We start from the raw sequence: 17,448 nt of genomic DNA, 5'->3' as shown, positions 1-17,448 counted from the left end.
GCTGCTGACCTCTGCTGCTGGGCATTGGGTCAAAGCAAGCACAGGGTGGGGGTTCAGCACCATCACAAGAGAGGAAATTTTCAAAGGCCAGTGATAAGGGTTCATGATGAAAACAAGAGCTGGTGAGTTTGGTCCAACTCTTTGCTTTTTTGTTATTGACCTTTCTGCCATCTCAACCCTTAAAACAAACACACTGGGGAGCGACTACTAAACTTCTTTAACAGAGTAAGGCCTTAGAGAAGGAATACAATGTCACCGTTGGAAAACTGAAGAACATGTTTGCTGCAATAAATTGCACATGAAAAAAGATACAGGCATTTTATCCCCAAAAGAATACCACAAACCTATGATAAAACTGGTAATGTATCAACCACCAGCCTCAGAGACTTAAACCAGGCAGGTGTATTTCCCTTACATGCTGATGAAAGGCAGAATCCTGCCTGGGCTTATGAAGCCAAGGACTCACCTGTAACCGTGGAGAACCGGTTCCTATCACCCGCGTCAGCAAAACCAGCATTTCCCTCCGGGGCAGCAACTCTGGGCCATTCTGAAAGGTTGGGGGCAGAAAAGGCAGAGGAGAAAAAGCTTTATGTGAGAGAAAACAATCTTACATTGTTAACTCTAACTTATAGAATTCATCTGCTTTGCCTGGTTTTCACATCAGCTTTTTTACCCCATGCCTCATCCGGACAACTGTTGCCAGACGTCATCCAATCCCCACAGCTCCCGCTTACCTCGTCCACCAGCACAGCCTGGCTGTTTGCCGATGATCTCAGCTGAGCATGGACCGTAAGGATCTGCAGAATCTTGACCAGAAACTCCTCCTTGTCTTCACTGTCATGAGGGGTCTCCATCATAGCAGTCTTTAGCAGAGGGAAGACTAAGGAAAACGCCGGAGCTGATAATGGGGCAGCACCTGTGAAAAGGAAAAACAATCCCATGAGCGTAGCTGATCCTCTCATGCCTTCGTTTTATGATACGGACTGGTGTAAAATGTACACGTTGATAGTGTACAATGGATATGGACGGCTTCAGCCTTACGTACACACATGCTAAGAGAGCCGAAGCATTTCTAAGCCCCTAGAAACACTCGGCCTGAAGGACACTGCCTCGTGTTTATCTGGATTTACCGCACACAGCCCATGTTCAGGCCGTTGAGGCAGCGCACAGAGCTGGTACCCCCCGTTTCGCCTCTGTCACTTTGCCACTTCACTTAACGGCAACACTAGGGCTCCAACGGTGACATCTGGCATTTCGGTGGTAGCTCAATGGCTGGACTTGATGATCTCAAGGGTCTTTTCCAACCTAAATGATTCTATGATTCTACCTAATGTTGTTGTTGCTTGCTATGAGCTGGCTTTAATTAAAGTCACATCAGGATTCCAAATTACTTCCAATCCTTTAACAGTGTGAAAATAACCTCTGTAAACAAAATCAAAACAATTTAATGGATTGAAGTAGACAGACAGGCAAAACTGAGGTTTTGTCTATCCTGGAAATACTTGCAAGAAGGGGAGGGCAGGACACAAAATCAAGTCCATCATACAACCAAAGTTGAAATTAAATCTATTCTTTAAAGACCATTAAGTTTGTGTGCACGCTCTGATAATTAAAATGAATGAAACAAAAAAAAAAAAAAAAAAAAAAAGTCAAATTTACTTCTGAGCAGGAGGATCCACACGGGGATCTGATAAAATTTAACTAATTCACTTTTAAAGTTCATCTGTCCCAAAGTGGGGACCAGATTGCCAGTTACATTCCCTTTAAACACTTCCTACCAACCTAGCTAACCTGTCATTCCAGTCATCAGCTGGATTGTCGAGAATGAGGTTCCTCTAATTTTGGTGCAAGTGTCAACTACTCTTCCTCCTTGAAAACATTCAAGCTCTTGGATTCCTGTTGTCAAAAATTTTGCTCCTTACTTCTCATAGCAGCTGAACTATGGGACATCACAAATGCTCCTTCCAGTCCTCCAGTTAGTCCAGTTAAAATTCAAGTATTAGATATCTAGGGAAAACATTTGCTTTCTACATCCTATCTATGCTGTCAGAGAACGCCAGATTTTAAATTTCCAAGATGCAGATGAGGAGCACTGCAGACACAGTACTGCAGTATTAGTCAGCTTATGTAGGGCACGGAGACTGCAGAAGTAGTTAAAGGGAGAAATATTAAATACCAAACACACTGTGAGCTCCTAACGATTTCATATTAATAGCTTAGGTAAAACCCCCTCCATTCCTGATGTGGGATTTTTCACTCTGTTTACTCAGTATCTGTTTGCTTTTACACTTTTTTTTCTTTTTGTTTTTTAATTATTGGCCGTATATTTTTAGGCTTAAGCAACTGTGCCTCTATGTGCAGCAGGAGGAAGAAAGCTTTATCTCAGAAGATAAATGTTCTATTAATACAGTAGCTGGTATTGACCAATAGAAAAAATATTATAAAATGTATTTTGCTGTTTCAGCAATAAATGATAAATTCTATCATTCACATTATAAATGAGGTATGGTCTCTCTTAGGTTTCACGGTAACCTAAGAAATTAACACCTACTAAATAATACTGCAAAACTACACTCCAAAGAACTTTGAAAATTGGGAAAAATCATTTGGGAATACAACATGACTTGACCAGCAAAGTGTTACAGAACCTACTACCTTCCTCTTGCAGGGGAAGTGAAAAACAACAACAAAAAAATCAGATATTGATTCGATATTCATTTAACTGTAGGAAATCTTGAAGGAGGAGGGTTGAAAATACTTCTGCTCCTTCCCAGAAATAAGCCTGAAAATGGATGCAAATGTTAATGAACTTGCACTTACTATGGAAATAAATTACATAGTGGGGATGCTGAATTATCACTGAGGTGTTCAGCACAAAGTGCTGCTCGACATGGCCAAGTGCTGCTGCTGCGCTGTGACAATCACCTGTGCCAGAGTCACACAACCGGCAACAGAACAGCAAGAGGACTGAACTACTGGGGTAAGTGACCAAACGGAATCCTACATATCCTTTTAAAAATTAGAAACCTTCTACTACAGCAGTTCTTGACTGAGCTGGATGATGAACCACCTCTGTCACTGCAGTTCAGCAGAAGCCTGAAGATGGCTTAAGCCACCTCTGCCTCCCAAGGAAGCAGAGCTGCCCTCCCTCTTCTGTACTATTATCTCCAAGGTAGTGCTAAAAGTACTTATGCACCCCGCCACGAAGCACATTCTAGAAGTGATCTAAATTAAAGCCAACCCAGTGGGGAAAAGAAAAAAAAAACCCAGATCACATTCTTGCACTGTATAATATTGGCGCTTGCCTTCATGTTGCAGAGTGGGAAAGAACTGCTTCTTCTACAGCCATGCCAGAATAAAATATTCATGAACTGCAGCACTGCACAGCAAACAAGCAGAGGCCACAGGCACTTCACTGCTGAGATCACACATAACGAGTAATTATTTTGTCTTTCCACTTAGTCTCACTGAATCACTTATGCTAAGTGGTGTTGAAAGGTAGGAACTGTCCTTGGCAAAGATGAGTTTTAATTTCACTATTATTTCTGTATGAACAATTTTAGGAAAAAATATTGTTATTTCTACAGTTGCTACACTTGTAACATCATTTCTACTATTACCACCACATACTTATGAAGACTTAACCAATCTAAAAAAACCTATAAAACATTATACAAACCATCAAAACTAGAACAGTTCACGGAGTTATTGCTGGGGAGGTGGGTGTCAGAGGGATCTGCAATAGTTTTTACCTGGCTCTCCCTTGCCTGTTCGGCTAGGAATGGTGTGGGCATGCAGCAAGCTCACGACTCTGTTCAGAGCAGTAGGCAGCTCTTCTTGGCACCAGGACTCATCTAATTCGCATTCAGGTTTCATCAGGCGCAAGGTCACGTGGCTCACTAAAGTACCTGGTAGGAAAGAATAAAGAATCCATGAGAGGATTTCTTGGGAGAAAATCCCCAGGAAAACATAGAATTATAAACCAAGAATTATAACAAAGCTCTGGGCAACAGCCCAGGCTGCAGAAGAGGCAGAGAGAAGGAACCAAAGCCCCGAGGCTGACAGGGAACAGCTTCCTCCACAACAGTGACGTGTGCAAGTTCCCTTTGCAGAGTCTGGGGGACTCGAGCGCTTGAGAGTCCCATTGCAACTAGCTGCTACTGAGAGATGGGCACAATGACAACTCCGTGTCTTTGGACTCAGACCTATCCAGCAGTAGGATCTCCGGAACATCACAGTCATCAACCCACGCGCTGTTCCAGGCTGGATTTTCCTCTTGGTGGTCTGTGGGACATGGTCATGACCCACAGCTTGCAAAAGCAAAGACTGTCACCACCCTGCCATAAAAATAACACACCCTGCCCTTAAACAGCAACTGCAAACACTAACCAAAGGTTTTCAGTCGAGCAGGCATGACGCAGGAAGCTAAGGAAAGAAAAGGATTCTTAATCCTTGGAGCAGCCAAAGGTGATCGAAGAAGTGGCAAGAAGGAACCAACAAGAGCAGGGATGTACTGAGTTAAACCAGGAGGCCTTCTCTTTATAACAGTGTCCAGGAGTCCCAGGGCTGTTTCCAGCTCATTATCAAGCTGTAAGAGACACAATTCAAAAGGTTACCATGAAAAGTCCATCAGGAAAAGGTCAAGTTGTTAAATCTAATTTCTAATGAAACAAACAAATAGGTTGTTGCCAAATATTCTCTATGCTACTCCATTTTCCTTTTATCAAAATGATCTGGGTCACAGTAGCTGCAGAGGTGCAAAAAAGACCATCAAAACTTACCTCCTTTAGCCGTTTTCTTATCTGAGACTCCCTTTCCAGCTGTGCCTGCACCAGCTCCTTCTGCTTGCTTGTCAGTTGTACCTCATCCTTTATCCCTTTCTTCTTCTTTATTTCCTGCAGTAGAGAGCCATGGACATTATTAACCAGGAGCTATTAACAACGCCCCCTCAGACAGCAAAGAAAGCCGCACACATTGGGTTTTGGCGCAATTTACTTTTAGAACAGTACTAAAATATTCTTCCCAGCCTATTACTCTTAAGTGAAGATACGAAATGGAAATCAGTGGGTTAACGACACTTTAATGGTTTAAATTGGTCACAAATTATTTGATATTATTAGAAAGAGTCGTCCAGCTTTTTCTGCACTGGATGGGCACGTCATCCTCTCCAGAGCAAACAGAAGTCAACCTTTAATAAAAGAATGCTCCAGTCAGACTGGTACATTCCCTTCCTTTGACCAAATTCTTCCCCCCACCTATGCCCATTGCTCTGGCCAGACTGAACAGAACTGCTGGCTGTCTACAAGATGGAAGCACCTATTTAACTACCAACCCTTACCAAAAAAGTTACATGAGATACCTTGAACAAGAGACAAAGAGAAAAACCAAATATTATCAATTAGTAAGCACGCTCACAAACAAGTAGAATGCCACATAAATTGATACAAACACAAATATAAAAGAAACTAATACATACAGATATAAGAGCAGATAACAGGTATTCGAAGAAGTTCAAGGAATCTTTCCCAACTGTGTACACACACATGCCAGAAGCCACACAACAAAACAAATGAGACAGCAGTGAAGTTTTGACACCTGCCTTTCCTGTTCTCATCAACTCACCTCCTTCAGCTCCAGCTCAATGATCTGTTCCTTGAAGGAATAAGCTTTGTTCTCCCTCTTCATGTTAGCCTTTTTCATGCTATCCTGTTGAGCGCTGAGAAGAAAAAGCAGAGAAAAGAATCAGCACTGCTTGGACTAAGATCCAGGTACACAAATCCTGGAACTCCTGTCCAGAAAGAGCATCTGACAAATCCACTCACACACAGGCTAGATGCCAGCAGCAATTGATCCCCAGGTGCACTGAGAAAAGAAATTATAAAGCCTTACCTCTGTATTATAGATTTGTCATACAGTTCTCCCTCTGGTGTCTTCATGATGGCAAATTCCTCTCGAGTAACCTGGCACAGAGCTGGATTCTCCATCGATGCTGAGATAGTGCTGATGAGCTGTGGGAGCACTCTACCAGGTGAAAGCAGAGACAGAGATCCCACTGCATTCATGGATGACTATCACAAAAGCAAAGGAAAAAGCATTATTATCAGCATTTCTTGAAAATGTGTCCAAAAAGTATGCCCTTGTTGAGGCATCTCATGCTATGTTCTAATTCCTAACTCTTTGTTCAGTGGGTACTTGAATCTTAAACAGAATTCTACTCAGTTGCTGGTACACATTCTTCCCTCTTAAATTCCATCTCCTTTGCACTAGAGACGTTCTCTTTGAACCTGCCTTTTCCCCACCTTTCAGACAGATCTCCTTCCTTATACACCAGTTAGTACTTAACTCCTCCAGAAAACTCTCCTGTTCTAAAGTATCTCCCAAAACTAACAAAAGGAAAGCACAAGTTTATCACCTCATTCTCCAGAGCATAGGCAGTGATCCTGGGTAATATGTCATCCAGATGTTTGGCAATGAAGTCCTTGGGATCTATCTTCATTTTGATGAGGAGGGCTGGCCAAAGACCCGGCTGCACTGCCACTAGCAAGAAGAATAAATTAGCATAATAAATATGAAGCAGACTGCTAATACAATGAGACAAAAAGGTAAGATAAAAACCCCCATACACTGGCCATGAGAGTGGTCTCATCCCCTCACTTACCTACAGACGGATGGTGGGTCACCAGCAGCATCTCCAGAGCCAGCTTCTCCGGCTCAAAGGAATCGGCATCGAGCCCTGCCACGCTGGAGATGACACAGAGTGCCTCATGTAGGACACGGGGAGGAATGTACGTCTTTCCCAGCTCTGACAGCTCTCCCGACTCCATCACCAGGACCTCCTGAGGCAGAACCTGAGTGGACAACTTGTCATTAACACACCACACCAAACCTTCCTGAACCCTGAGCACACATCCCCACAGTAACACCACTGAACACCAACAATCAGCTCCCTCTGTCAGTACCAACAACCCAAAGTTTTCAAAGGAAACAAGGGATAAAGGGTCACAGTGGAACCGAAGCACAGAGATAACAGTGACAGAAACACCAAGAATGGGGGACTACACTAGATTTGGCAAGCAGGGCTAAAATGAAACTAAAATGATCATTTTTGGCAAAGAGGACTTTGGGAAAGGTTGAACCAGCTGGCTGGGAACAGTATGCCCAGCTTCTGCAGTCTAATTTTACCCAGTATCTTTTCAAAAATACTTTATTCAGGCTGTATCTGCGATATGGGAAGACTATTTACAAAGTCCCAGCCTTGGTACCTAATTAATGCAATTTAATCTATTATACAACTTGACAGGCTGCTTGCTTAGCAGCATGCCCAACCATATAGCACTCATTGTTCCCTTTTTTAACTTTCTTTTTATTTTTGATAATAGTTGCTACTAAAGTAATTACATTACGTTCATTTTAAATAGGCAGCCTGAGCCATAAGCCAAGGCCAAGGAACCAGGATACCAAGAAAGGAACTGAGCTTGGATTAAAATAATAGAAAGACATGGAAAATTGCAGCTTCCTCCCCAAATAATTTTCAATAATATGTCTTCTGTGTAGACAGGGGTGACTAGGCACACCACAGACACTGACACAGTAACATGCAGTAATCTAGTAACAAGTGGCATTCTGGGAGATGGTACAGCTGGAACTGAATCATCTTGATCTTGCACTGTATGTCAATACTAATGGCAAATCCAGGGAAGGGAGGTGACATACAAACAACTGGCTAAGCACAGACGAGGCTTCTTGACTACTGACTACTCACCTTATGGGAACTCAGAACCACTTTCAGCTCTTCCAAGAGCCCATATGCCAGTTTGTACCCTCCCAGAGAAGACAAGAGCTTCTTAACTGTTTGATGGGCTTGTCTTCGAACATGCCAGGTCCGACTCAACATCACGGCAACAAGGGCACGGTGAAACTGTCTGAAAACAGAGAAATAAACGGGTTTAGCAAAGGAGGCAGCTCTGCAAACCAAGTGGACACAAAAGCACAAAGAGTTCAACGCTTTGTGCAAAGTCCCAAGCCCACCCTCTCCACTGCCCGTCCTAACGTTCAGGGATCAAACACAGATCGGTGGCAGCAAGAGAACTCTACGTACTGAACTTTACTTTCCGGCAGCCGTTGTGCATGATCCAAGAGCAGGCGCTCTGTCAGCTGCAGTACTGTACACATTGCTGTGGGAAAAGACAAATATTTAAAATAGCATGAGACTTCTTAAGGATTTTTTTACCTAAAAACAAACAGCAAGCAGGACACATTAAAATAGCTAACCAAACAGAGCCTCTACATAATCTTCTCAGTGAACCCAGAGACAAATCCAACTCAGATCTGCCAAGAGTGGAAACAGAACCAGGATTTCACAGAAATGTTGTTAGCTGGACCCCAGCAGAATTTTCCTGACCACTATGTGTGACCTATTTTGTCTAAGTCAACAGAGCAAACCAAACGATAAACACGATGCTCACTGCATCAACACCATCAATTCCTAAGCGCTGCCAAAATGTCTTCAGTGACAATAAAACGTATACTGAATTCATACCCAAGGGCATAAAGCTGTTTGAGTAGTAGCCTTGGTATTTTATCTCACACCATCTTCTGAGCTTCCACTCTCACTAAGCCCTTTGGTTTGTGTATCAGTGTTCAACCATATCAATAAAAGCAGGAGCAGAAAGCCCTGAAACAGGGGGTGGGTTAAAACCCATGTTAACTATGGGGCAGGGGACTTTTGACATTTAAAGCATCCAATAGTTTGGGGATGTTATGCATGGCAGCTGGATGTTTTTGCTTAAGTAACCAATATCAAATCATGACAATATTTACTCTCAAAGTATCAGCATTAGGCTTTGGAGCTAAGATCCTAAGCGAGCAATATGAAATTTCCCAAATCATGCAGTTTCGGGGTATTTGTAGACTCAGAGGGAAAAGGAATGGATATACACAATGCCTTCAGGAAACAGGGATCACAGCAAGCAAAGGAGAAATTCTGTTCTTTCCCATTCAGAAAACTTTACCTCTTCAAAGCTTTGTACAAAAGATAAATTAATTCATTTCAGAGAAATTATTCACTAACTCATTTTCAAAACTAAAATGTAACGTATAAACTAATGTTTTTGTTTGGGCGCATTCAATTAATTTTTTTCAGTTAATCTTTACATACAAGAGAACAAACCAGAGCATAGATAGACTAATTTATAACCCAATTGATTTCCTATCTGTTATTACTCTTCCCCTACATACCTCAAGATTTCCACCTACGTGTTTTCTTCTCCAGCCTTATTTTACTTTTTCTCATCTTCTTAATTTTAGGCTTCTCCACATCCCTTAGATTGGCTGCAACTACATACTTACAAACTGGGACACCATGCAGATGCATTTTGCATTGGAGGCTTTTAAAGAACATATGGATTTGGAATTGTAAGTGTTTGATAACTCAGGTTCATTAAAATAAATTAATTCATTGTGATGTACTGCTGAAAGAGCACGATGCTCGTTTCAATCTGAAACTGGATCCTCCAAGGATCACAGAACAGGGCTAACAGCAACAGCAGCTCTTTAAAGTACTAACTAGTGGAGTTGAACAGCAACAAAAACTGACAATTTACCTTCCTCGGATGCAGACTGCAAGAACTTCTCAGATGTAAAAATTTGTTTCTTCTCATCCAGGATCAGCTGCCAGAAACCACTCAGCTTAGACTCTGACAGGAAAAGAAGAGATGTCTATCCAGGGTGTTTCAAAACATGTCACAACTCACCAGCGTACATAAAATACAGCAGAAATCTGTCTCCTGAAATCCCTCATTTCTAGTTCTACTTCAGTTATAAAGCCTTTCATCTCTCTCATTCGGAACTATAACCATGCCCAAAAAACACCTGCTGAAAAAAATTTCTCTGACTTAGACTTGTGAAATGTAAAAGTCTGTTTCACCTTAATCTTTCATAGGGCAACCCTTCCTAAAAATGAAGGAAAGGAGGAAACTGGTGTGTTGCTTTTGATAGACAGAACACATCTGGATTTTATAGCCTGGCAGATGTATGAACTCAGTTCTTGTAATATCCTCTAATGGAAGACAGAATTCCAGTCCTCACGCTTTTCAAAGACGCTTTGTAAAAATACTACACAAATAAGAAGCAATATTTTTAATGCATCAGCGAAGTCCTAACATGTAAGGTCTGGGTGAACGTCTTCTGTCAGAATAAAGAGGAATCCTGCCCGAAGCGTGTGGAAGTTGGAATTTGCAGAGCCATGGAAGAGCAAGAACTCTTCACTGACATAACTGAGAGAGATGGGAATAAATCTTTCCCTGGTTTACAAAAGGGCAGTGATTCTCTAGGCAGAAACAACACACAGGTTAAGGAATAGCATTTCACACACATGGTCAAGAAGTGTTAACCCTCAAAACCTGTTAATACCGGATTCTGCTAGATGTTTTGTGACCTTACCAGTTTGTCCCTCAATTACAGACATCCTGCAGATCAATAATGCTGCAGCAACTCCTTCAGTTACCATGGGAACCTGAGTACTTTGGGATGCTGCTTTTTCTACTGTCTGGATCAGCATCGGCAGCAAGTCCACTCCCTGTAATAACGTGTCACCTGAGGAGACAGAAAGTGACAAGTTACAAAACAACATGGTCCTTCACACCACAGGGTATCAATGGTGGTTCTGTGATCGTGAGACAAGGAAAGGAACCAGACACACTGGGCAGACGCTGAATCTCAGAGTACTTGACACTGACTGCTATCATTGCACTTTAGCTGTGAAAAGCTAGATGATACCCATTTGAGTCCTTTCCTCACAGATAAAACAGTCCCATCTCAATACAAGTTTCTGTTCATGGGATGCAAAATAAAATAGTAATTCAGTTACATTAAAGCAATTGGTTCAAATCACAGGAAGTCTGACTTCAAAGACTGTGTTCCCCTAAGAGAGAGAAATTCCTGGCAAGCTGTTTGAAGCGGAACAGATGGCCACATTCACAAAATGTTTGACACCAAAAGTTTAGAATTTCTGAAGATCTTTATTTCAAACCTATTAATTTTTTTTTTATGCTTCGAAGAGCCAAAGTCACAGATCAGGTTCCCAGTGTGCTGGGCACTATATAAAACAAAAGCATGGTCCCAGAGCTGGAAACCTTACAATTTAAGTGTAAGACAAAAATAAAGCAACCAAAAATCACTTCCGGGGGTATACGAAAAGACAGCACAATAGGCAGTGATGCTAATTATACAAGACGACAGACCATCTTTATAAACTTGAAGGCAAAAGAGAGTTTAAGGAAAAAAAGTAAAGGAGCTCAGCGAACAGACACTGCAAAATCTTTCTTAATCCGCACAGCTATCTATTAATACTTATAGCAAGAAGTACAAAAGTTGATCGCTCTTCTCTTAAGCCACACAGTCAAGAGAGTTATTAATGGCTGCACAGTTTTACCTTTGAAAGAGGCCAGCATGCACTGCAGGTAGGCATGTCTCACAGCTGAAGTGGAGGTTTTAAGGCTGAAGGCTTTCTTGAGCCATTCTACCAGCTTCTTGGGAACTTCCGTGGCAAAGCGAACACACCAAAGAGCCAGGACAGAGACCGCATGAACCAACGTGCCTTCGTGGACTACGAAATAACACAAAGCTCACGTCAGCACAGCAATTGCGTAAAACACGGGAACATAAAACAGAAGGCAGGTAACAACATTGGGAGGAGGAAGGAAAAGAATGCACATGCTTCTAAGAGACACAGCACTGTCACCATGGGGCTGCTCATCAAAACAGGGCAACAGATTTTATAACACGACAGGTGAGAATCCCAGTTTATTTATCCTGAATAATAGGCCATATGAAAATCCTGCTCAAGACAAAAGCAGCTTTGCAAACTGAGAACAAAGGAAAGAGGTCTCACCTTCTTGTTGCAGAAAAGGGATGAAAAGCTCAGCCACAGTTCCAGCCAGAGCTTGGCTAGAGGGTCCAGAAACCACATGGTGACTAAGGCTGCCAATCCCTGGAACAGCAGAATTCTCATTAGTTCCCAAACCACCAGCGCTCGCTGCAAAATCTAAAAACAACCAAGAACAACCCTTCACATCTCAGTCCTTGCACAGACATCTCTCCTTCTTGTCACTACATCTGGATGTCACTACATCTAGATGTCACCAACACTGCATGACTTCTGCCTCTATTTTTTACCCAGGATACAGACACCTTCTTCCTTTCAGAAAGCATTTTAGCCTACCCACCAACTATTTCCTTTGAGGAGAAAGTCAAGAACTGGCATGCGGTACCCAGCACCCTCTGTGACATTAACCACAGCCAATTTGGAATGACAGGTGGGGAATGCTAAAGGTTTAAGTACAGATCCTTTTCATTCAGCCTTCTGCTGATTTCTTCCACCAGAGAAGCAGCTTTTCTTCTGGGGTCCTCACCTGAGAGGACACTCATCTTCTGAGCAACAACTGTCAGCTTCCCTTCTGAGCCTGCCAACAAGAAACAAGTGAGTGATGGCTTAATTACAGACAGACACCGGCTATGTGGTACATCAAGAATCTTCTCTAACAACACAAAAGCTCGCCCCACCACCTCTGATCCAGGTTAAGCCATCCCACCCCATACAGGCAGCTAAAGACAACAGAAAACACCCTACCCAAAACTCCTTGAAGTGAGCAAATCTTTATTCGCCTCCACTGCTTATCATACAATTTACTCACCCCCTAATATGGCAAAAAGGTGTCTGCCCAGCGACTCCACAGCCGAAGGATCGCTACATTGTCGAGCCAAGTTCCTTAATGCCACAACTGCTTCATCCATCAGCTGCACACTGTTGGATTTCAGATGACCTAGAAAATAACACACAAGCCAAGAGTTCCTTACAACAACACAGAAAATCAGCAAGACAAGGACATATATTTACATGTGGTTTGACTCAGTGTCTGGAACTGTCGTGTGAACTAGTCCAGTTCCAAGTTACGGCATCATCCTCCCTCCCACATAAAACAACCTCTCCTCACCAGTCATCAAGCTGTAAGAGGTACAGCCAGAAAGTCGAAGAAAGCTTTATTCTGAATTCCTCATTCCCACCAGAAGTTAGAGTACTTACTGGCCAGTCCTTTCACAATGTCTAGAGCATACTGGCTGAGATCCAGGTTCACAGATACGAGCAAGCAAGAGATTGCTGAAGACAGAAGAGATAATGGCATATTACATTTCATTATGTTTTTAGCATTTTAATACACCCTTTCCCACAGTTCACATCAAGAGCAAACAGGGTCAATAAGGAGTGGGAAGAATAAAACACCGAAACTGATGCCCAATGCACAGATTAATTCAGGGTTTTTCTTAGCACTCAGCTGTGAAATTCTGTCCTCAGTGCAAACAGTAGCTATCACATACCCAGACACTTGAGATCACACCACAAATGTTGCTTCTCCACACCCAATCCTCAGACAGGAGACAATCCTGCCGCCTGTGCTCACAGGACCAAAAGCACAGTCCAGAGATACACCCCCCCAACTCCAGACCTGCGGAACAACTGTTCGTGCTCTAGACAGAGCAACGCAGAGAGAGGACAGACTCACTTTCAATTACATTCTCAGGGCTCCGTAGCAGCGATTTCTGCAGAGTGGGCAAAACTAAGTCCTTGAATTCAGCGTGAGACATGTACCGAAGGAGTGGGGAACAGCTGTCCTGCAAAGGGAACACGGTGCTCAGCGCAGAGGTGGACGCTGCACGTAGGACAATAACACAAACAGCTGTCACAGTGTCTCACCAGCACGTGTTTCTGAGGCTTCGTCTTGCTCATAAGGATGGTCTTCAAGTAGAAATCCAGAAGAGCACCCTAAACAAGTAGAAACACCAGATTACAGCCACATTGCAGCCTAAACACAGCTCCCCACACACCATCAGGAAGCCGGGCTTGACACCCCGCCTCATGCTCCTCCACGGCAGCCCCAGCCACTAAGCAGCAGCTTTGCTTCCACCCTCACACCAGACGCTCCAGTAGAGGTCAGTCAGTGCTCTCTGCTCTGCCCTTCAGCATAACCACCAAAATGCACCGAGAGGTAAATGCTGCCTTCCATTCCTGCACCACGGGAGAAGGCAGAAAGCCGCAGTGTTGGCTGTCTACATAAATGCACAGGCCACAGCAAAAAGCCACATAACCGGTACCTCCTCTATAAATCTATCCCAGCTGCTCTAGGCAGAAGTGCATTATGACTGAATTGACAGATAACGAAGCCAGGAATAGATGCAAGTACCAACCTCTTTGAGACATCTGTCCACCCCCCTTCTCCATGAACAGTGACACCACACACACACACACAAAAAAGGCAATAAAACAGATTTACCTTGTATTGTTTAATTATATCCATTTCTTTCTGGGCTGTGCAAAACTGCACTAGAAGTCCCAGCATTGCGGCATAACTCTGGTTTGGTTCAAGACCAAGAATGACAGACAGGTACTGATCCACCAGATCTTGGTTCTGAAGAGAAAAAGAGCACGGCACGTTAGCACAACAGAACGTAGAACAGCTGTTAGACATGACCGTGTAACACGCAAATCACCTCCTTCCACAGCCTGTTCAGCTTCTTCACGGCCCCATCCACCGCCTGCTTATGAGAACCTCCCAGGACTTCCAAAAGGAGCAAACACTGAACCTCCACCTGCCAAGGGAAACAGCCAAGAAAACCTTCATGCACCTGCATCTCAGAGAGCTCATATCAAACATTGCACATGCCAGCAATTAGCTGAATCTGTTCAAGAAAATGTCCTTAGGTCATTAAGTTCTTCCAACAAGCTGCCATTGCTTCCATGTCACACGTACCACTTTGCAGAACAGTTTTGGAAACTCTGATTTTGAAAACAACAATTTATATCAGATGACATCTCTTCTTGTGTTCCAACCGTATTCCAAAGTGCTAAGAGCATGGTCACAGGTTCAGGTTGTTAAAGGAGGTGAAAATAAAGCAAAAAGCTATTTGACACTATATAACAGAATATCACAGGCAACTACTTCAAGGGAGGCACAAGGAATTGGTGCCACACTGCAGCTCGCAGCGCGAAGGCACCGCTGGCACAGCCAGTCTAGAAACGCTGGTACACACCATCGTGTGCAGAGCAGCTCTGCGCAGGTGCACGACTGCCCCGCTCTCATGCTTTATACACCTCCTGCTTTCTCCAGCAAAATAGGAAAGATCAAAACACAGCAAAAAGCAAAGAAAATTGTCATGTAAACCTGGGTTTTAACCTTACATTATAAGTTACACTCAGAATTACTTGCAATGTTTCAGCAACTTAAAAGACAATAGAAATATTTAAGTCCTGATCTCCAAAGGGATATCTCTGCAAACAGAAATGAACCTACCAGTTTTTTCCATGTTTCTCCCTGTCTCTTTTCAGGCGTTGGAAAGACTGTGCGTACAAGCAGGCAGGTCCAGGAGAGAGCCAGCAGAGCTGCAGATCCACTGCTCTTACTGTTGTACAAACGGGAGAAGGAGGTAAATCCACAGCTCCCAGCACGTAACTTACACTTACTAGTCCACAGCAGACTCATCTTTGCCCAAGTCAGAACACCATCCTATAAGCGAGGCAATGTTATCACAGAAAAATACAGCTAAAGTCTTAGCTTTTAAAGGAAATAATGAGTCCTCAGAAGCTAACTATTTCAGCCCCTGTTTAACACCACTCAGAACTTCTGAATGGCACAAAAGAGGCTAAATCTCACCTGCTGGGAATGAAAAACCCTAGCAGAAGAAATACCATTTTTGGATCTTCCCAGTGGCATTACAGAAATGAGTTAAATACTTTGCCAGCTGCAAGTGCCCAAAACTTGACTCAAGATTTCTCATCTGCTGCTCATCTTTACTGTCAGAGCTTCCCAGCCTTAAACTGCCAAAGCACTTCTCAGCTGACATTCCCTCCTGGCACACCACTCAGCTCTGGTTTCTGCTCACTCCCATCTCCTCCCTTTCGGGTCATGGATCCCATTGAGCAGCTCCCCGAGGCTCCTCACCCCATTTCAATCTCTACCTCAAAAAACGTAGGAAGTGTCCTTGCACGCAAGGCCAGCCACCACGCCTGAAGGGTGAATATCGTTATCACCGCAAGCCTTTAAACCAGGATCGGGTATTTTTCTGAAAGCGACACTCTCCCCAGGTACAGCAGCACCGCAGGACGGCACTCCGGGGCCCATACCAGCGGAACAGCACCTTACGTCACCTCTTGGAACCACTGGTGTTCCGCAATAGAAGAGCCATGTGTTCCTCAGCTCAGCTTCGAGTTCCATTCTCTCCCTGTCTATAACAGGGTCTTGAATTCAACAAGCTGAACACCCAATGGGTGAGGAAATCCCCTTTCCTAATCATTTTGGAGATTGTTTCTTGATAAAAGAGTTTGTTCCTCATCTCTCCAGACTTGAAGGTTAACAAAGGCAAAACTGTAACTCAGCCCCACGCCACCAGCGGTGACACCAAGAAAGTCCTTCTGCTTTCCCAGAAGACACGAGAGAGGTAAGAGAGGAACATCTGAACAGCCACTAACAGCTTTGTCTCTAAATGTCATCAACCCCTCTGGCAAGCAGCAGCAGCAGCATCATTCTGAACACAAGAAGCACTACCAGCATCTCAGACCAGCTTCCCCACAGGGCAACCGATCTCGCACCTGGAGGCTCCAGCCTTGCCGCCGATCCCCGACGACTGAAGCGACTGCAGGAGGTTTTTTGCGGTTGCATCTGGCTGGGATTCCGCGAGCTGCTGAAGCGCCAGCTGCAGGGCTCTGCGAGATGCCGCATCACTAGGAAAAAAACATCACCGTGAACACCACGAAACGCACCAGCACTACACACAGTCCTACACTCGCATCACACAAAGGGCTCTGCCTTCTCACTTCAGCACTCGAGCTAATAGTTATTTTGTCCTTGCTGTGAGCAGGTTGCAGAAGAAAACACAGGTTCTCAACAGCTTCTCTACAACAGGTCCTGACTTAATGCAATCTAAAAGTGTCTAAAAGTGTCCAAAAGAAACCTTAGTCTTGCTTCACAAGGACACAGGCATTCGCTCCTGCAAACTGAACCACAGGATGCAAGTTTTAATGTCAAAATTAAAGGTGAAACACAAGGTGTTGTAAAACTTTTCAATGTCAAACCTAACTGAGAGCTAACTGCTAGACACACACATCTGTGACACCACATGCTGACCTGTCCAGGTGCTCCATACCAGTTTAACTAATAAATACATAGATACTGATGGATTAAATAATACAGCCTTTCTACATCAATTTACTCACCGGTATCGATGCAGAGTAAGGCAGAAGAGTTTGCAAAGGCCTTTCACTGCACCCTCTGGGAGATCTGTAACAGATTGGATTTCAAAATATTATTCATAAATCACTGAGCTGTTACTCTTTAACACAAACATGACTCACTTCACAACTGAAATCACTGAATTGCTTCCAGCCCCTATACAGCTATG

The 17,448-nt window shown here is 43.5% G+C and overlaps 1 protein-coding gene across 2 annotated transcripts in view; it reads right to left on the bottom strand.

The window, feature by feature from the left end:
* The window catches only part of GCN1 (GCN1 activator of EIF2AK4), a 42,188-nt gene that overhangs the window by 21,794 nt on the left and 2,946 nt on the right, over positions 1 to 17,448 (bottom strand). For both annotated transcript variants that reach the window (XM_065646181.1, XM_065646180.1), the window contains exons 3-27: positions 17,264 to 17,327; positions 16,640 to 16,771; positions 15,345 to 15,453; positions 14,545 to 14,643; positions 14,328 to 14,462; positions 13,751 to 13,819; positions 13,560 to 13,668; positions 13,082 to 13,156; positions 12,693 to 12,821; positions 12,411 to 12,461; positions 11,891 to 11,989; positions 11,432 to 11,605; positions 10,441 to 10,593; positions 9,603 to 9,695; positions 8,099 to 8,174; positions 7,763 to 7,922; positions 6,659 to 6,848; positions 6,413 to 6,537; positions 5,890 to 6,068; positions 5,623 to 5,716; positions 4,782 to 4,895; positions 4,390 to 4,588; positions 3,753 to 3,908; positions 735 to 916; positions 467 to 547 (exon numbers count right to left, since the gene is read on the bottom strand). In XM_065646181.1, coding sequence (XP_065502253.1) covers positions 467 to 547; positions 735 to 916; positions 3,753 to 3,908; positions 4,390 to 4,588; positions 4,782 to 4,895; positions 5,623 to 5,716; positions 5,890 to 6,068; positions 6,413 to 6,537; positions 6,659 to 6,848; positions 7,763 to 7,922; positions 8,099 to 8,174; positions 9,603 to 9,695; positions 10,441 to 10,593; positions 11,432 to 11,605; positions 11,891 to 11,989; positions 12,411 to 12,461; positions 12,693 to 12,821; positions 13,082 to 13,156; positions 13,560 to 13,668; positions 13,751 to 13,819; positions 14,328 to 14,462; positions 14,545 to 14,643; positions 15,345 to 15,453; positions 16,640 to 16,771; positions 17,264 to 17,327 — 3,047 coding nt within the window. The remainder of the gene's footprint in view (positions 1 to 466; positions 548 to 734; positions 917 to 3,752; positions 3,909 to 4,389; positions 4,589 to 4,781; positions 4,896 to 5,622; positions 5,717 to 5,889; positions 6,069 to 6,412; positions 6,538 to 6,658; positions 6,849 to 7,762; positions 7,923 to 8,098; positions 8,175 to 9,602; positions 9,696 to 10,440; positions 10,594 to 11,431; positions 11,606 to 11,890; positions 11,990 to 12,410; positions 12,462 to 12,692; positions 12,822 to 13,081; positions 13,157 to 13,559; positions 13,669 to 13,750; positions 13,820 to 14,327; positions 14,463 to 14,544; positions 14,644 to 15,344; positions 15,454 to 16,639; positions 16,772 to 17,263; positions 17,328 to 17,448) is intronic.

The sequence above is a fragment of the Caloenas nicobarica genome, chromosome 16 (assembly GCF_036013445.1).
Source record: "Caloenas nicobarica isolate bCalNic1 chromosome 16, bCalNic1.hap1, whole genome shotgun sequence".
Classification (NCBI taxonomy): domain Eukaryota; kingdom Metazoa; phylum Chordata; class Aves; order Columbiformes; family Columbidae; genus Caloenas; species Caloenas nicobarica.
This window is presented reverse-complemented; position numbering and strand designations above follow the sequence as displayed.